Source organism: Gallus gallus, chromosome 1 (genome assembly GCF_016699485.2).
Source record: "Gallus gallus isolate bGalGal1 chromosome 1, bGalGal1.mat.broiler.GRCg7b, whole genome shotgun sequence".
NCBI lineage: Eukaryota > Metazoa > Chordata > Aves > Galliformes > Phasianidae > Gallus > Gallus gallus.
Genome location: NC_052532.1, coordinates 50,146,058 through 50,163,861, shown reverse-complemented (window position 1 = coordinate 50,163,861; position 17,804 = coordinate 50,146,058). Strand labels below are relative to the sequence as shown.

Sequence of the window (17,804 nt, the reverse complement as noted above, 5' to 3'; positions counted from 1 at the left end):
AATAAATACTTGTTTTGGTTCTCTGCAAGTCTGGGGCCTTGAGAAGGTTTGGTTTTATGTATTAAAAGTCGGTAGCACCCAAGTGTGCAGGAAATCCTCAGGTTTCTCAAATGAAATGTAGTAGTGTAATACGGGTGTCTTATGTTTCTGTTGTTAATGATTAAATATACTGTGGTAAGTTGCACTAATGCAGACAATAACCTTTTTTGGGGGGGGCAAGGGTCAGCATGTATGAAGTAAGCCAAGATTAACTACATGTGTCATGGGTTTTTTGCTATGGCAGACTAACTGTTTTTTGATTCTGTGCTACGTGCTTGCCTGTGATTGAAATTGCAAAGAGTTTGCAGTAATACCGTAGTTGAAGGCTAGTTGAATCTTGTTATGTTTCTCTAATACGTATCATTTACTCAATCTTCCAGCAAAATTCAGTGATTACAAATCAACATGGTCCCCAGATCCCATAGGACACAATCCCACTCATCTCTCCAACAAGATGTGGAAAAACCATATTTCCTCAAGGAACACTACAGGGCTGCCTCGCCCGCCTCCTGGCCTGACCAACCCCAAACCATCATCTCCATGGAACAGCACAGCACCCCGATCGGTCAGGGGCTGGGGGGCACAGGACTCAAGGCTTGCCTCTGGTGAGAAGGATCATCTGATAACGCCATTGATCAGACCTGAGGAGTGTGCATTTTACAGCACTAATGGTTTGGAGGAGAGAAAGTTGCAGTTGCCTGGTAAAAGGAAAAAAAAAATTCCTTAAGTTCTTGAAATGGAAATCAGCTGTCACTGATTGGGATGGTCGGGGGTGAGAATCCTAGGTCCTTCTGCAGGAGATCAGTGGAGAGGGCTAAGAGCTGCAACAAAGGAATTTCTGTTGCATATGGCCTTTCAGAACTTAAAGATAGTTGATGGGGGGAAACTGCTAGGAAATAAACTAGTAAAAAGTGGATCCTGATATGAAATATGAAGAAAGATGTGTTTTTTCTTGTCAGGAGTAAATATGAGGCTTTCGTATGTTATTAGGGCTAATAATGCTGAATTTGTCTGAGACTGAAAGACCTGACTGTAAAGAAAAAGGTTTTTCAAAGGTTTTTCTTGATTCCTCTCTCTCCTGTTTGCAGCATCTACTTGGAGTGATGGTAGCTCAGTTCGTCCTAGCTACTGGCTGGTTCTTCACAATCTCACTCCACAGGTATTTTCTGTTACTGTCTCTGGGAGCTTGTTTGCTTTGCTGAGATAGTGATTTGTGGGCTCTTTACTTGGCTCTTGGTGAATAAAATCTAACAGAATCAAATTTGTCAGCATGCAAGAGATGGGTTTCTCCTAACCCGGGCTGTAGTCTAATTGGTTTTTCTATAGTAATCTTTTCATTTAACTTCAAGATGTTCATTGTTTTCTGTGAGACTAACTTAGCCTTTTCTTACCTAGCATTTAAAGAAAGTATTGGAACAGACAGGTTTGTTTTTCCTAGAAGTGAAGAGAAGTTGCATGACTGTAATGTAGACTGGTTTACAGCAGTGTCTGTTTCTCTGAGATGTAAGAACGCTGGTATAACTGCTAGCTTTCACTTTGGTGTTTCCATTCCGAAACCACAGTGTTTCCATCTCTCCTGCCAAAAAACAGTCTAAATAGGTTATTCCTGCAAAAGTGTTCTCAGAACTCTTCCTTTCAAAATGAATTCTATGGAGATCATGGTTTCAGCAATCTGAATGCTTAGGAAAAACGTATGTGATTATCAGCAATGCCCTAAGGTCTAGACCCTAGTTCCCTGTTCAGCAGGGTAATTTACCATGCTTCTGGTAGAACTTAAGAAGGCATCAGTGTGAGAGACTGAGGTCTCCTTTGGATCATCACAAATGGCAAGGTACACTTCTTTCGAAGGATTGTTTTCCTTAATACGAAGGAAATGGTAGGGCTGTGATGAAGAGGCACAATTCTAAGTCCCTCCCCTGTGCAAGTTAGATTAATGCTGCTTTAGGAATCATTTAATGGAATACAAATATATATATTGAAGGTATTCAAATCAATAGAAAAGCAGATTATCGCTGTACCTTCTCTAGCAAATCCTCTTTTTGTTGTGGATCAGATACATTGAAGAGGAAGAAGTAATAGATTAGCATGATTTCAGAGGCAGTATCTCCAGTGTTTTTTTTTTTAACTGTGCCCATATTTGTACCCACATAAAACTTCCTTTTCCCTCATTTGAGATTGTATTGTATAATAGGGGAGAAAAGGGAGAAGGAAGAAAGTAACACTTCCTTTAAGTATTTGCACATACGGATCCCATTTGTGTGTGCATGTTCTTGTGGCATGCAAGGAACAGAATCTGTGTGTACAGAACGCCTTGGAGAACAGCAGTTCCTGGAGGTAAGAAGCTGTTATGCTGCAAGAAGGAATGTAGGCAACAACTGCTGTGAAAACATTAGTTCAGGAGGAATGAACATTGCTGGGTTTGGCAAACTGTTTCTATGGCTTACTGTTTCATAAACCACAAAAAAAAAAAAAAAAACCAACCAACAAAAGCCAATAAAATAAAAATTGAAAAGCCCCTTATTGTAGAGGTGAGACTTCCAGTTCTGCAAAGAACATTTACCTACTGGTTGATCTAAATTCTGCTGGCATCACAGTGCTGGAAGCTAACAAATTGTTTTTCTGGCACAATCCTAATGGCTGAAGATGCTCAGAAGTACAGCCTGTCTGCAGCTACTGGAAAACCTGCTGATGTAGGGATAGTGACAGAGTAAGAAAGCAAGGAGGGGAAAATGAGTCAAGCTACAAATGAGCTGAAAAGATAAGTCAGTTTGTTGCATAAAGTGTAATTGCTGTAATTGTGCGAACTTGAGGCATACTAACTTGCTGTTTGAAAATCCTGTTACCTCTGCTTTCTTTCTATTGCTTCCACCTATTTTTCTATGTGAGAGCAGGTCATCTTTTAATGACTGTGGCTTTTAAGACTGAAGTACATGTAATGGAGTAGTTCCCAACGTGTCTTCTATTTTGGCTATTCTTCCGCAGATCGATGGGTCAACCTTGAGGACGATCTGCATGCAGCATGGTCCACTGCTGACATTCCATCTGAACCTGACCCAGGGCACCGCTCTCATCCGATACAACACCAAACAGGAGGCGGCCAAGGCCCAGACTGCACTGCACATGTGAGCAAATCCCTGTGTCCTTTCTTTGCTGCTAGAGTAGTTATGAACACAAAATGCCTTTCCAGTGCTGTGCTTTGGAAGCTCCTTTCAGGCATTTTTGGAGGGAATCTTCCATTCATTGGTAGGAGATGAGAAACAAGGGTGCCTTCCATTTATTTTGTTTTAAGTACTGGCCCAAACTGGTAAACGCCGAACCAAGAAGGTGCAAATTGCAGGATGGAATTGTGACCAGTATGCAAATTGCTGTGCAGTTTGGACTGTCTTATGAAATAAGATCATGAATAAATTCAGATCATTCTTACATGTGTCACCCAAATGTGCAGGAATCTGTTGTTATTTTGAGATATGCCTGAAATAGCTCCTTTGAAAAGCTACCGTTCTTTACTTTCCGGTTCTTAAACTGCTTTGAATTCACGGTGGGTCCAGTATGTTTTGAAAATGTGAGAGGTTTGGAGACAAAAGTAACTTCCTGGGCTTTTTAAACTCATGCTCTGTTTTTTTGAATGGTAGCGTACGTGCATGTATCATTTTATCTACACCATATACGTACTTTTATTGTCCTTGTATTTACATTCAAGGCTTTAGCTTAAATATAGAAAGCTTTTGTTGCAGGCTTAACAATGGAGTATTTGATTTTTGCCCTTTATAAAATGGGAGTTCTTGTGTTTCAAGTCAGTTTCACTGTTGAGAATGGCGGACATTTTCTGTGCTCATTCCGTTCTGGCCAGCTGATTTCTGCTTTGGTTTTGTCACCAAATAGCATTGTTTCCACGCCTTCTGAATCCCTTCCCTTAACTTCCAGCTTTGTCTAATTATCTTTTTCTTCCATACGTCTTCCAGGTGTGTGTTGGGAAACACTACCATCCTTGCTGAGTTTGCCACAGATGAAGAGGTTAGTCGCTTTTTGACACAAGCTCAGCCCCCTACACCTGCAGCAACCCCAAGTGCACCCACGGCAGGCTGGCAATCCCTGGAGACAGGACAGAACCAGACAGATCCAGTTGGACCTGCTTTGAATCTCTTTGGTGGGTCAACAGGGCTTGGGCAGTGGAGCAGTGGTGGCGGCGGCAGCAGTGGGGGTGATCTCACTGGCGCTTCGTTGTGGGGGCCCCCAAACTATTCTTCAAGCTTGTGGGGGGTCCCAAGCGTAGAGGATCCACACAGAATGGGCAGCCCTGCTCCCTTACTACCTGGAGACCTTCTGGGAGGAGGGTCGGATTCAATCTGAACTTAGAACTTTCAACTCTGACCTCGTGACCTTTTTTGGAACAGCAGCAGCACTAACTTGACCTTTTCGTTTTTTTCAACTTGCAATAAATACATTTATAAAAGGAAAAAAGAAAACGGAGAGAGAAAAAAAGGTGGGTCATTGACAGACTGTATGAGCACATAGTTGCCTCCCTTATATAACTTCAGTTTTTTCGTTTGGAATATGAATCCAAAAAGAGAACATATCACTCTTGAAATACTTGAATCATGAACGCCAACTTAGAAAGACAATGTGAAGCAAGTACACGTACCATTTAAATTTAAACACAAAAAATTAAAAAAATTAGTTTCTAGTTTTTCACTTTTTCATGTTATACGGAAGTTGTTGCTAAGAAACATATATACTGAAAAAATAGCTTTTTAACTTTGTTTGCACTGGGTGTGTTTCCGTCCTTAGGTCTACCATGTTGGGTTGGGGTAGGGGTGGGGTTCAAAAGAAAAAAGGGGTGGGGGGGAGGGGAAGACTTGACGGAGCCTCACTTTAAAAACAAAAACAGACAAAAAAAATTAAAAAAGAAAAAAAAGAAAAAAAAACAACAACAACAACAAAAAAAAAACCAACACTTTGTGATTGGCTGGTTGATAAGTACCAGTGTGTTCTGGCACATGTAACTGCCCACGTGTGCTTGTTTCTGTGTGAGTGCGTGTGCACATATTCGTGTGTGTGCATTTTTTCTCTCTATATATAATCTTGAAACGCTGCATTGCTGATGGTCTATGGGCTGGCTGGCCATCTGCGTGTCTTGCTTTTGAAAACAAGACAGGCACGGTGGAGTCCCTGTGGCTGAAGCAGAATCCAGTTGGGCTGGATTAAAATTTGTCAGTAAGTTTTTTTTAAAATTCATTTTAGCAGGGTGCTATCTCAAATTTGCAGATCATACTGAATGGGTAGTTGCTTCCTAGCCCTTGTTCTAACCCTGTGGTAGAGCAGAACACTGCCATATCCAAAGGATTTGGTGAGAGGGGAGCCAGTGTTGTCTTTTGAGTAGCAGTGTATTTATTTATTTATGTCTGCATGTGGGGGTTTTGTATGGAGTGAACCCTAGAATGTTTGTTATATAATGCAATCCATTTTTTTTTTCTTCTGAAGAGAGGAAAAGGGGAGGAAGGAAGACATTGCCATTTTTTGGGTGACAAAGAAGAATGTTCTATTCTCTTGTGAGCTTCAGAACCTTGAAAAATAACAAAAAGATAAGTTTCTTTTCTCCCCCGAATGCATAAATAAGCACCCATGTTCATTCTTGACGAATCCATCAAAAGCTTGAAAGTCCAGCCCAACCAAATTAGCCTTTCAATTGATTTACTGCTTGTTTTAAAACTGACAAAAGTGAAATTGTGTCAGCAAACCGCTGGCCGGCCTGCCTCATCCCCTGAGAGCACATGCAGCTGACTCCCTTCTGCGTCCTTCACGGTGAGCGTTACCTGTGCCAGGCCTTGGTGTATTACAACGCCAGACCATCACTGACAGAAACGTTTACTTACGAATGTTCTTAAACCAGTGTGTACTTCAAACGTTTCCTTTTGTTTCTCTGTGTTGTGTTTTTTCCTGTGTACGTGGTTTTGCTTAGGGAGGTATATAACTAGCAAAGACTTTTTTTTTTTAAAGTATTGCACCTTTTTGTTTTTTGTTTTTACTTTTTCTGTACTGTTGCTTTTTAATTTCTGTATTTAAGGAAAGGTTTGGGGTTTTTTTAGCATCAGTGTAAGTAGTACTCTGGGCAGGATAGGGGTGACCTATGTAATCCACAGTGATAGCCAGTGTGTGCGTGCATGTGTGCGCTGGGAACAAAACTTCCGAGACTGCTTGTTGTGAAGAGCTGTAGCAGCCTTGAAGGAGCATCTCTTTACACAAAGCCAGAAGTCATTTGGAGGAAGGCTGGGAAAAGAGGGAAGAGAGGTGCCGGTACTTTTCGTGTCAGTGCTAGCGTCTGTGTGGCGTTGTCTAGCCGTTTTACTGTCTAACAAAGTGCCGACGTTCAGTACCAGCAACTGCCTGTCCATTCCAACCCTCAGCAGGAGCAGTTCTCGGTTGATATTACCTGTCGAGGGGAGGATAGGAGAGTCTCCAGCGTTTTCATTGAAGGATCCAACAGTGTCTAATACATTTAAGCAGGGCTTAGGTGGGGAGAAGCAGGAGCAGCCTCAAGTAGGGTAGGGGTGTGTGTGTGTGCGTCTGGGTGCGTGTGCCTGTGGGTTGGGGCGGGGGGAAGGGCTGGGGAGTTTTGTGGCTTTTTTCAATTCGCCCTTTCTGTGTAAACCCAGTGTCACAAGGATGACTGACTGAGGGAAATGCTGCATTTACACATGCCTGTAGATTTGTACACAAGGTGTTACGTGACAAAAAGTATGAGTAGGTTTGTATTTGCTTAGTAAACTGGAGTGTGCAGCATACTCTGGCTCCATTGGAATATACTTTTCTATCACATCTCCTTCATCCCACCATGCACAAAGAAAATTTCCTCTTCCAGCTCCTGCTAGCTAGTGCCCCTCGCGTGCACGCATCCTTAGAGCTTTGTTTCTGACAGTCTCCGCTCAAAGCCCAGCCGTGCTCCCACAGGCAGAGCAGGTTCCTAAAAGCCTTGCGCCAGCAGTTCTTCCTAGCGAAGCACCTTTGGCCCGAGTCAGCCAGTGCCCCTTCTCCCCCATGGTTTGCTCTCCACGCTGGTTCATCGCTGTGTGCCACCCTCACTTCTCTCTCCCAGCCTGCCCTACAGTCCCTTTTCCTGCACTTTGGGTTAGTTGAGTTCATTGCGATACTACGGTGAAAGCCGGGTGCTAGTGCCCCTCTTGTTTACAAGACGTAATGAGGGATTTGAAATATTTAAAAAGAAAAGCTAAATTGTTCTTCCATTGTAAGCTTAAAGGGAAAAAAAAATTAAAACATACAAAAAAAAAAAAAAAAAAAAAAAAAGACCAAAAAGTGCATATATATATTTTAGATGAAGACTAACTCTGGGAGCATTTAACAGTGTTTTTGTTTTAATTTTAACATTTTATTTTCCTGCTTTAAATTTGCAAGCATTCTCAGGAATTCTAGGGTAGGAAGCCAGTTTTTTGAAGATGGTTTATTTAACCTTATCCTAGATAGGTGGCTGTTTCTTGTTGATAAACTTTTACAAGTTCCTGAATCTTCAAAATGTTTGAAAGTTTTTACTTTAAAATAAAAAAGCTAAAAAAATTAATAAAAAGAAAAAGAAAAAAAAATGAAAAAAATCTCCAAATGTTACTGTCAGGCGGGGGGGGCAAGGATTGTAAAGACTGAGTAAATGAAAACACGTTAAGAGAACTTCTTGGTATCAGCAACAGAAATCCATTGTGATCTGAAGTTGTGCTAGAAGAAGGGTTCTCATTTGTAGTGCTTTGGTACTCATGCAGATGTGTGCATTTGCATGGGAAAGAGAAGTGTGCGAATGGAAATCTATTACTATGTTCCCTTTTGATTTGAAACTAAAATATTCTTCCAAGCACCTTTTTAAAAGCAAAGTGAAACTGTAAACCTAACAAAGATGCAGTATAGTTTTAACTGAAAGGGTCCTCAGTGAGGAGGAGCAGCAGGAAATACACGATGTTGCTTCTTTAAACCACTTCTAAGTAGTGCTAAATACCAGTGCTGACAGAACGCTGAAGAAAGCAGTTCTATCCTGCCATTCTCGGTACAGAAAACAGGAGGCAATATGGAAAAACTGCAGTAAAATGTACATTAGAAATCAACTTTCCCATTTTTAGCTATTTGGTCAGTTTTGTCCCCCAGTTGGAGATTTGCTGCTTGCTTTTCTTAACCCCCAGCCCACCCTCAGTCTTTCTGTGTTGTTTCATATGAGGGGAATAGCTGGTAAACTCTTCTGTTCACGCTATTGCTGCTGGCTGTCGGGGCGGACAGTCTTAAGCTTCAGAGCTCAGTGCTGGGGTGCCTGACTTCTGCCCCCCGGCTCTAAGGGTTAGGGACTTGCTCCTCCTGAGATGGCGAGACTCACACCACAGAAACCGCGCTAGTGCCTTTCTACATGCACCCTACAGTAGGGGAAGGGAGGGGAGATGAGGCAGTGCAGTCGCTTGACGGAAATAAATGTAGAGAAAAAAGAGCATGCAGTGAGTCATGCAATGAGTTACATAGCAGTAGTTGTTAAGATAGCTTTTTACTATTTAAAAAAGTCAGATGCCAAATTAATGTCCTTTTCATATCAGTTGCCCGGTGTTTTTGTGTTGTGCTCTGTGTACATATGAGTGTATATGTGTGTGTGTGTTGACTGTAATGCATCAGCTAATTTGGGAAAAAAAATTGTATAACGGGCCAGTAGAGGAACATTCATTTAAGACGTTAAAGATTTTATTATTATTACTGTTTTTAAGGAGAAAATTGGAGGGTTTTTTGGCCAGAGGCTGTTCAAATTGGCAGTGTCCTGAAAAAAAAGGAAATCTTGGGCTTTGTCAAATAGAGCCCAGGAGCATGGCAGTCATTTCGAAGTTGAATCGTGAGTGCTGAAGGGATGCAGTCTGGAGCTTCTGCCATCAGCTGAGTCCAAGCCTCCTGTCTTACAGCAGTCTGCTCCTCCATTCCTTAAAGGTACAGGTCTGCAAACGTTAGTGACTGTCTTCTCAGTGACAGTTTTCCAAAATTGTTCAAGTAAAGCCACGTTAGTCTTACTGCTTTCCAGCCGCAGGTGATAGTTCCATTCCTCTCTGAATTACGCGTAGCTGACCGTGGTGCTGGCACGGCTCGGCCCTGGCATTCCTAACCCCACTGCAAACTATTTCTGAGCATTGTGGTAACCACGCTCATCTGCTGGGGACAAATGTTGTAAATACTGTGCTACCATTTGGGCTTGTAACAGTAAAAAGACAGCAGGAATAGATGTTACAGTATTTGGGGGCTTTTACAACCATTCCAGGGCAGGAATTGGTGGCAACGTCTTGTTTAAACTATTGACAGAATAAAGAAAAGGGGCTGGGGAAAAGGCATCTTACTACATCCTGCACTGAAAAATCAGTTGTACTTTCTCAAGCAACAGAGAACACTTCTTCGTTCTGTTCCTGGGTTTGATTCTTAAGATTATACAGTTTAAATATGTATATACTTTGCAGGTGGTTTCATATGTCCTGCTTTTTTATTTTGAATCCTTCAGTGCTACATTTTAGCAGTCTTCGAAACAAGTACCCATTTGTTAATTCCAGTTGGCTTACCCTAAGCCTGCAGCGTGCATCCAGCTGAGACTTTTTTAATAGGTTTGTTGGTTCTTCTTCAGTTTGAGAATTGCAGTTCAGAAATCTGTGTTGAGACCTCTGATGCTTATTTTGGAAAGCAGGTTTAATGTGTATGTTGGAAGACTTGCCAGTTTTCCCACTGTTTTTCTACTTCCCTGGACGTTTACCCAACTTTTTTGAGAGTGTTTTTGTTGTTGCTTTTTCCCAGTCACAGGGTGTCAGGTTTTTCTTACAAGTTTTTTTACTTTACTTCAGCTTAAGTGGCATGTGTAATGAACAAGAATATTGAGCCAAGTCTGTGTTTTTCTTTTGCAATATAAACAAAATTTTTCAACAAACTGTGTGGGATAGCAGCGTCAAAGATGAAATAACAATTGAACCTTTATATTATGGTGGCTGCTTCTTTTTTTCCCCTAACACAGATTTCTAAACATTTCTGAAAGTCCTTAGAACTTTCTCCCTAAGGTTTTTTTCTTCCTAAAAATGTTGCCACATCTTCCACTATTTGTGTCTTGACAGTGCATCCAAACAGGACTGTAAACCTTTTTGGTTCTGCTTTTGCTTCATTCTTTGTTGTGTTTACCTTTTAGGCTTCTAAATTTGTTGATGTGTATGCTTTTCCTGTAGACATTAAGAGGAGTACTGTGTGTTCCTGAGATACCCACATCTGGCAAAGTCTAATCCGGGAAATCAGGAGTGATCCTCACATAAATTAGTCCCACTGACCTTAAATGAGTGCATACTGCTCAAGTAAGGGCTCTTTGTGTAAGTAAACTTCAGCTGGATCAGGGTCCAGATAGCAGATGAGGACTTGTTACATTTCCAAAGCAGCCAGCAGACCAGTGTTGCATATATCACATTCACTGTAAATCGTGTGACCTTAACATGCTCTCTTTGCAGTAGGTGGTTAGCATCTCAGGGTACGAGTCCTGATGGAGTGAAAGATGGTTTCATCCGTCTCTGAGGAGGAAAGGTTCCCCTACAGCAGGAGCAGCTTTCTTATCTGTAAATATGCATGCATGTATTTTTGGGCAGGAAAGTAATACCAAGAAAATGAAGTTGAAAGGAATTGAAAGAAAAATAAATGCTCTTGAAATGCAACTTTGGTCCTGAATCTGAAACAACATATGCACAATCTGTTGCTGTGACTAAATTGATTTTTGCACAAAATACCGTTTCAGTTTTGTACAGTTTTATTTCCTGCAATTTTGCAGCATCGGGAACTTCATTGCCTGATACTGTTAGATCATATCAGTCAGTCCTGCTGTGATTAAAATACAGATGTCTAAAGCCCAAACTATCTTCCTATTCCTTCACCAGTACTGGGCTTCCCAACATGGAAGAAGGATGTTAGCAGTAACGGGAAAATCTGTAACCCTTCCCTGATGTTGACAAACCCTGCTTCCCTGTTGTGTTGAGTTCACATCCAAGCTTAAAATGAAAACCCTTTGCTGCAGCAAAGCTGTTGGTTGGACTAGAGGGCAGGAGTCTAACTGGAGATTACTGGTTGTCTTGCTAGTTTGCGTCCCTTCACAACGTGACCCTTAAGTGTACTGTCACTGTAAATAACAGTGTTGCTGAATTTTACCAAAGTTCCCCTGCAGCGGATAATAGAAAACAGCCAAGTCTATCTGGTAGTGACTCTCCAAACAGAGCTTTGTCTACAGTAGGATTCAAGGGTCCGACTGCACTGCTGTTAAATCTCAGTCACGGTCCCATTAAAATATAGCTCTCTATTTCATGGTTTATGTGGAATTTTAAAACTTGTGTCATAGTGACTATAGCTTTTAATCCTCATATGAGAACTGATTAAAGGTTTCATTTGCTATACGAAGAAGCACCACAGCTCCTGATGGAGCCTATTTTCACTGTTGTCAGGCCAAGCTAGATACAGCTTCATCAGTGGCATACAGCAGACAGCATCCGTTCCCATCTGCAGTTCGTGTGTGTGTCTTCATTGAGCTATGCAAGAAAGTTTCTCTCCAAAAATCTCCCAGGATCCAGTGCTGTATAAGCAAGATTCTAGCAAATCAAATGCCCTCTGCAAAGAACCATTTTCACTCTGTATGCGTGACAGCTGGGACTGGTGACATTCTGCAGTGTTAGGGCTCCTGCTAACTTTGTTGTGAGAGAGGGAGTTTTTTGACTCTGACAGCCTTTTTGTACAATGAATATGGAGTGCTCGGGGTGGGAAAAAAAAAGCAAAGAATGCATAGTGCCAGACAGCATTAAATTTTTGCAGCAGACATTCTTGATGTTGGTGGACAGAGGGGAAGAGAAAAGACTGGAGAAGTTAGCATGGCTGCGCAATACAAGCAAGCAGTGCTTAGCAAGAGATGTCTCCTTGAGCATTAAATGCCTCCTCTTGGGTATTTGCATGCATAGTTGCGTTCACAGAGCTCATTCCCCCCTTTTTTTTTAACCGTACTTTTTTTTAGATGAAGTGGAAGCTTTTCCTGTTGCAGGTGACACACAACCATAAGTGAACACTTTCTTTACCATCTACTGTTGAGCAGTAAGCAGGTTGCACAGCTTGCTAGAAAAGCAATTTTTGTGACATGGTTATGATATGATGTGCTTTCTTTCCCCTCTCTCCCCTGCCAGATATGGCTTACCCTTTCTACATGAGGCACTGAGTGTGTTTTTTTGTTTTCTTCTGTTTTGTTTTGTTTTGGAGATGTGTGGAGAAGAAGCAAAATGAAGTGAAAATGCAAGCCAAGGTAGAACAGCCTTACTTTAGGGGGTAGCCTTACAACAGAGCTTTATAGTGAGTGTGCTGTATTCCAAAATATGTAAGCCAAAAACAAACAAAAAGCATTCATTTATGCAAAAAAAAAAAAAAAATTAAAAAGAGGTGTTGGAAGACTTCTTTAATATGTACCTTCTAAAGGTAGAGTAAGGTCTCACCGAGTGATACGTTATTGTGATACTTCTTGCTGGGTCAGTAGGGATGGGTTGGGGTATAAGCGCTTAATGTTTTCCTCCTTGTATGTTTTTACAAGCAGTAAGATAAATGTGGTATTTATGAATGTGCCTTTGTGAGTATAGTGACTGTCTAACTGAGGAGACCGCTTGGGCTGAAGGGGAGACAGTGGTCAGTTTAATCTTTCAAGAGGTCAGATGTTGAGATTCCAGCCCACTGGTCCCTTTGGGCAAGCAGCATCCTTGGGCTGGTCTCTGCGCTGCACAGTACATATTCTTATGTGGTAGAGATCGGGGTGGGGGGTGAGAAGGGCTGTAGTGTGATGCACAGAAGCTGTTGGTAGTTTTAGGCTAGTCTGCCGTTGCAGGTTGAGTTTGTATGTTTTATGTGGCTTCTCTTTACGTTGGTGTGCATGAGTGTGAGTGTGTGTGGCTTTATTTTTTGTAAGCACTGGAGAATTGAAACACAGTGATGTTTGGGACAAATTTATACATGTAGAGAAGTTGATGTTTTGTAGCTTCTGTTAAATAGTGGGTGCAGGAACACTTTTACCCTCTCTGTCCATGTCCTGATGAAAGAAACAGGAAAATTTATTTTTTTCAACCCGTCAACTTCCAGCACACTTAATGTTGCCATTTAAATGAACAGGGTATTACACAAGAAGAAAAAAGAGTTTTTGAAATGGTGAGGTAGAAGTGTTTAAAAGGAAAAGAAAATTGAAGTTATTTTTTGTTTCTTTGAAGCTGTTTGTAGCTAAACATGGGAATCTGCAGTGTCTCCTTCCATTTGTTTTTTTCTGATAATTCACCTCTTCATCCCATCCAAAATGAGGTGTACGAGATCAAGAGCTGTTGCTGTAGCCCTTCGTAATTCCCACCATGAAAAGAAACTCCAGTGGGATCCCTCAGCTCTATTCAGGAAGACAAAAGAGAGGAGAGACTCTGCAGTTTTCTTTGCTTCGCTCTCATTCCTCTCTAATGGCCTTGAAATGTATTATTATGCAAATGTGAATTTTGATACTGAACTTAAGAAGAGGTTGTTTGTTCTTTTTTCAAAAAAAAAAAAAAAAAAGGTCCCATATGTGGTCAGCATCGCTTCTTTATTTTGTAAGTGAATTGTAAACTATGCATTCTGCAAAGGGGGCGTAGGGGACAGAGATAACTTTGCTAAACTGTTCAGGAGTTTCTGTGTCCATGGTATATCCGTTACAGTTTGGGGGAGTGGGGAAGTGACGACTTAGAAATAAGGAGTTGGTAAAACTTTTCCAGAATTTGGCAGCTGGACAGAGGTTTGGAAAACCAAGGTAGAATGCAAAAAAAAAAAAAAAAAAAATTTAAACAAATCCACTCTAAACCTTCTGCAGGATTGTGAATTGTAGCCATGCAGTGTTAACCCAGGGCCAGTAGGGTGAATGGGACACCAGCTCTACCTGGGGAACAATCCACCACCTCCTGCGTTCTGGCCCCGGTCAAGCTCAGGAAACACAGTGCCATAGGCACTGGCTCTTTTGGATTTACTACTTGCTTTCCATTACAGCAGTCTTGCACTCTCCCAGGAGAATCGGAACACAGCTGGTCTGTCTGTTTACACCCGCTTTTCCCTAAAACTTTCATCGCTGCTGCTTCTGGCACAGCTCAAATAGTAGCAGCACAGCTACAGACAAGACAGTGGAGGTGGTACTTCTTCCTAGTGCTGATCAAAGCATCTACCAGTGCTTTGTCTTCTGGTGTTACTGTGGGTGATTTAGCATTAATGTTAGCATTAGATGAAATTCTGGGGAATGTAGGCTGACGTGTAGACAAGGCTCTCTATTTAAAAGAGGAGATCTTTATTAAGTGGTTGGTATCATAAAGGGCAAAAAAGGATTTACTTCCTCACATCTCCAAAATGCAGTCCTTGTGAATTGCACGTGTTCCGTGAAGCTTGCTGAGCTTCTAGGAGCAATCTTCTCAGAAAAATGTAGATCTCACGGCCCTCTTCATCATCTTGATAAGGACCCTTTGTTGACTTGACTTTCTCCTTTGTCCACGGTGCCATGGTACCTGCATTATTCTTGGCATTATCTTCGATGTAATATCATATACCGAGAGGTTATCCTGCCTGTATTCAGTGTTTTCATGCAGCAGTTTTTGTTGACGTTCACAGTACTGTAATAAGTAATAGACTTGATGATCACTCTCGCATCTGTGCCTGCCTTGCAGATGTGATCTTATCAGGGTTCCACTCTGTCAGATTGCCTTTAAGAATATGTATATGAAAAAAAAGTGGAAAAAAAATCTGAAGTTTAAACTCACTCACAAGAATACCTCGTGGTACATTTCCCCTTCTCATGTAACCATTCAAATCTTACTTTTTCTTCTAAGCTCAGTGGGTTTTTATTTCCATCTGTTATCTCTTTTTTGGAAAAATGTTTGGACTATTGGTTTTGAGCACAGGACCAGAAGCCTGAAACTCCTGAATTGTACCATCGGCCCTTATTCTTCCCTCTTTGGCCGCGGGCAAGTCATTGAACTTCTTTGCCTTTGTTTTTTCACTTGTAAAACAGGGGTGATAATAACACTTACCTACCTCACAGGGGTTTTGTGAGGATCAACTAGTACATGTTTGTGATGTGCTTTAAAGAGTGAAAGCTTGATAGAAGTATTAAAAGAGTTTTTACAGCAAGACAGTTCATTCTTTTTTTTTTTTTTTTTTTTTTTTTTGCTTGTGTGGAGGGAGAGAACCCGTGACACTGTCTGTGATAAAGCCATTAGACACTCAGATCCTAAGTAACAGAAGTTAATGGAGGTTCAGTTACTCATACTCATCCTCTCTTCATGCCAGTTTCCTCCTGCTGCTCTTGTAGGGTTACGCCAGTTTTGCTGCAGGTCACACGTCTCTAGTAATACTTCTGGATAAACCTTTGAACTTGAAGTACTTGTGCTTGCTGCTGCTTTCACCGGGTCTCCAGGTTGGAATCAGTTTGTGTACTTCTCCCTCCCTTTCAGTAGAGCTTTTGTTCATGTCATCATTCAGGTGGGCACATCTTTTGCCACTGTGAAGGAGAGGCCGTGATCTGCGGTCGGAGAGAAGGGCTATCACGTGGAGAGCCATACCACCTTGCGCTGCTCTGTGAACAAAGGGCAGCGTGGTTTCCCACTCCCTTCCCCAGATTAATGGGTCGGTGTGTTACCGGTGAGACTTTGAGCAGTGTCTCTCGGCCCGCAATACCCAGAAGCCGCCTCCTGTCAGTAGGACACAGGATTGGAGGGAGCGGCCCTCGCACCGTGAGGGCGGTGGGGCTGGGGCCTGCAGCGGTCAGGGAGCCTCGCTGCTTTCTCCAGTCTCCAACCGTGTGGATGCGCGTCTCTGGAACGTGCGTTTGGGCCTTTGAGAGTCTGGCCTTTAAAATGTCAAGGAGATGGTGTCTGTGAAACCTCCTGTCTGACGCTGCCTGGTTCTTTCTGTGCCGCGCTGCCTCCCATGGCCTTAGGGATGTCTCTCCGCCCTCGCAGTGTGCCATCCTCTCCATCTCTGCCAGTACTCACAGGCAAAACGCAGTGCTTCTGCAGAGAGAGGAGCTGAAATGATGCACGTGCGCCCGCAGTGTTTCCATACACATATCTTGCATTTCTGCCGGGTGCACGCAGAGCATCTGCTCCGCCATGCTATTCCTTTCTCAGACAGAGAACAGAACAAACGGCAGCACGGCCGCTGATGGCAACTCTGCTATGTTTACTTTGAACCCCAGGTTAGCTGTTTTCCCTCAAGAACCAAAAAAGCCCACCCTTCTAACGTAGTAACCAAATGTAATCTTCCAGAAGGAGGGAGGAGGTGCAGCGGTGGGAGCGCTCTGATCTATCCTCGTCTCCGCCGCTCGGCTGGAGATGCGAAATGCTGCTTTCAGTTCCACAAACATAAGGGATTATGTTTACAAAGGTCAATGCCTTCTACCTGTTCAGGAAACTGGCTGACAGTGGGCATCAGGTGTCTGGCGAGCTTCTCCTCGCTGCGGACCAGCGGTGAGAGAAGGCGTGTCGAGAGGAGTGGGCAATGGGTTCATTTCATCTGTCTTGTCAGCAAAGCAGTGCCGCCTTCCTCTCTTCAGGGAAAGAGGACAAAAAAAAGGCAGAATGAAGGGAGGGGGTTGCAGAGCGGAAATCGGTGATGTCCGAAGTGGCTGGATGAGAAAAGGCAGCTTTTCTACTTTGCACATAACTAGGTAACAGGAAGGTACAGCTCAGTCCTCTTGCCTGAAACACTGTCCCCCAGCAGCAGACATGGTAATAATAAAAAATAGTGGCTGTGTATATTGATGCTATTTGCAAGTTACCTGTAAGTGTTTTTGGTCGTGTTTTGAGTTTTTGGTTTTTTTTTGTTTTCTTATACTTGAAACAGCTTCCTTTGCTCAGCTCTCACCGTCGCTCTGCTTCTCCCCTCCTTCTCCCGCGTGCAGTAACAGAGCAGAGGTAGGGCCGGGGGGACGTGTGGGGGGGACGGATGGCTCAGGGTCGGCCACCCAGGGCCGGGCCGCTCCACCCGCACGCCCCCAGGCACCACACTTCCTTCCCAAGGGTTCTCCATGGACACAGAAACTCGGCACTTTAGCAGGTGCTCTCGTACGGCTGGCTGCCCCCCCCTTCTCCTCCTTTCCTATATTTTTATTTTACCTTTAGTATAGTGGTACTTAAAATCACTGGTTCACTTAAAAAAAAAAAAGAAAAAAAAACCAACAACAATAAAATGTTTAAACTCTACTAATGTACAAATAAGCTGAAATGTTGCATTTTATGTGTATTTTTGCCATAGCAGGTACTGTATTTCTCATGCTGGATTTAGAAAAAAAAAAGAAAAAAAAGAAAAAAGAAAAAAAAAAGGAAAAAAAAAGCAAAAGCAAAAGCAAACAAAAAGGGTGGTGTTTTATTGGAGTGTGACAAGTTAAGAGTAATGAGGAAATACGTCGTCGTCATTTCATTGAAACTGAGAGATGGTGTAATGCATATATACGTTTTCTGAAGGTTTTTTTTGGGCTTTTAAACAGCTTTTTTTTTGTTGTTGTTTCGTTTCTATTTTTTTTTTTTTTTTTGAAAGATATGATTGTATTATGTGCAACTCAGTTGCTTACATTATAACTACAAAATATTTTTGGGTTCCTGGAAAAAAAAAAAAAGAAAAAAAAAGGAAAAAAAAAAAAGAAAAAGACTAATAAATGTGTTTGGCTGCTAAGCATTTCACCCTCTGCCTGCCCGCGCCTTTTCTTTGCTCCCCGC

The 17,804-nt window shown here is 42.2% G+C and overlaps 1 protein-coding gene across 1 annotated transcript in view; it reads left to right on the top strand.

The window, feature by feature from the left end:
* TNRC6B (trinucleotide repeat containing adaptor 6B) overlaps window positions 1-17,768 on the top strand; it is a 141,535-nt gene extending 123,767 nt beyond the window's left edge. Inside the window, exons 23-26 of the mRNA XM_046907653.1 lie at window positions 420-740; window positions 1,128-1,198; window positions 3,022-3,161; window positions 4,002-17,768. Of these exons, the coding sequence (XP_046763609.1) occupies window positions 420-740; window positions 1,128-1,198; window positions 3,022-3,161; window positions 4,002-4,389 (920 nt within the window). The 3' untranslated portion in view covers window positions 4,390-17,768. The remainder of the gene's footprint in view (window positions 1-419; window positions 741-1,127; window positions 1,199-3,021; window positions 3,162-4,001) is intronic.
* Window positions 17,769-17,804: the final 36 nt, after the last annotated feature.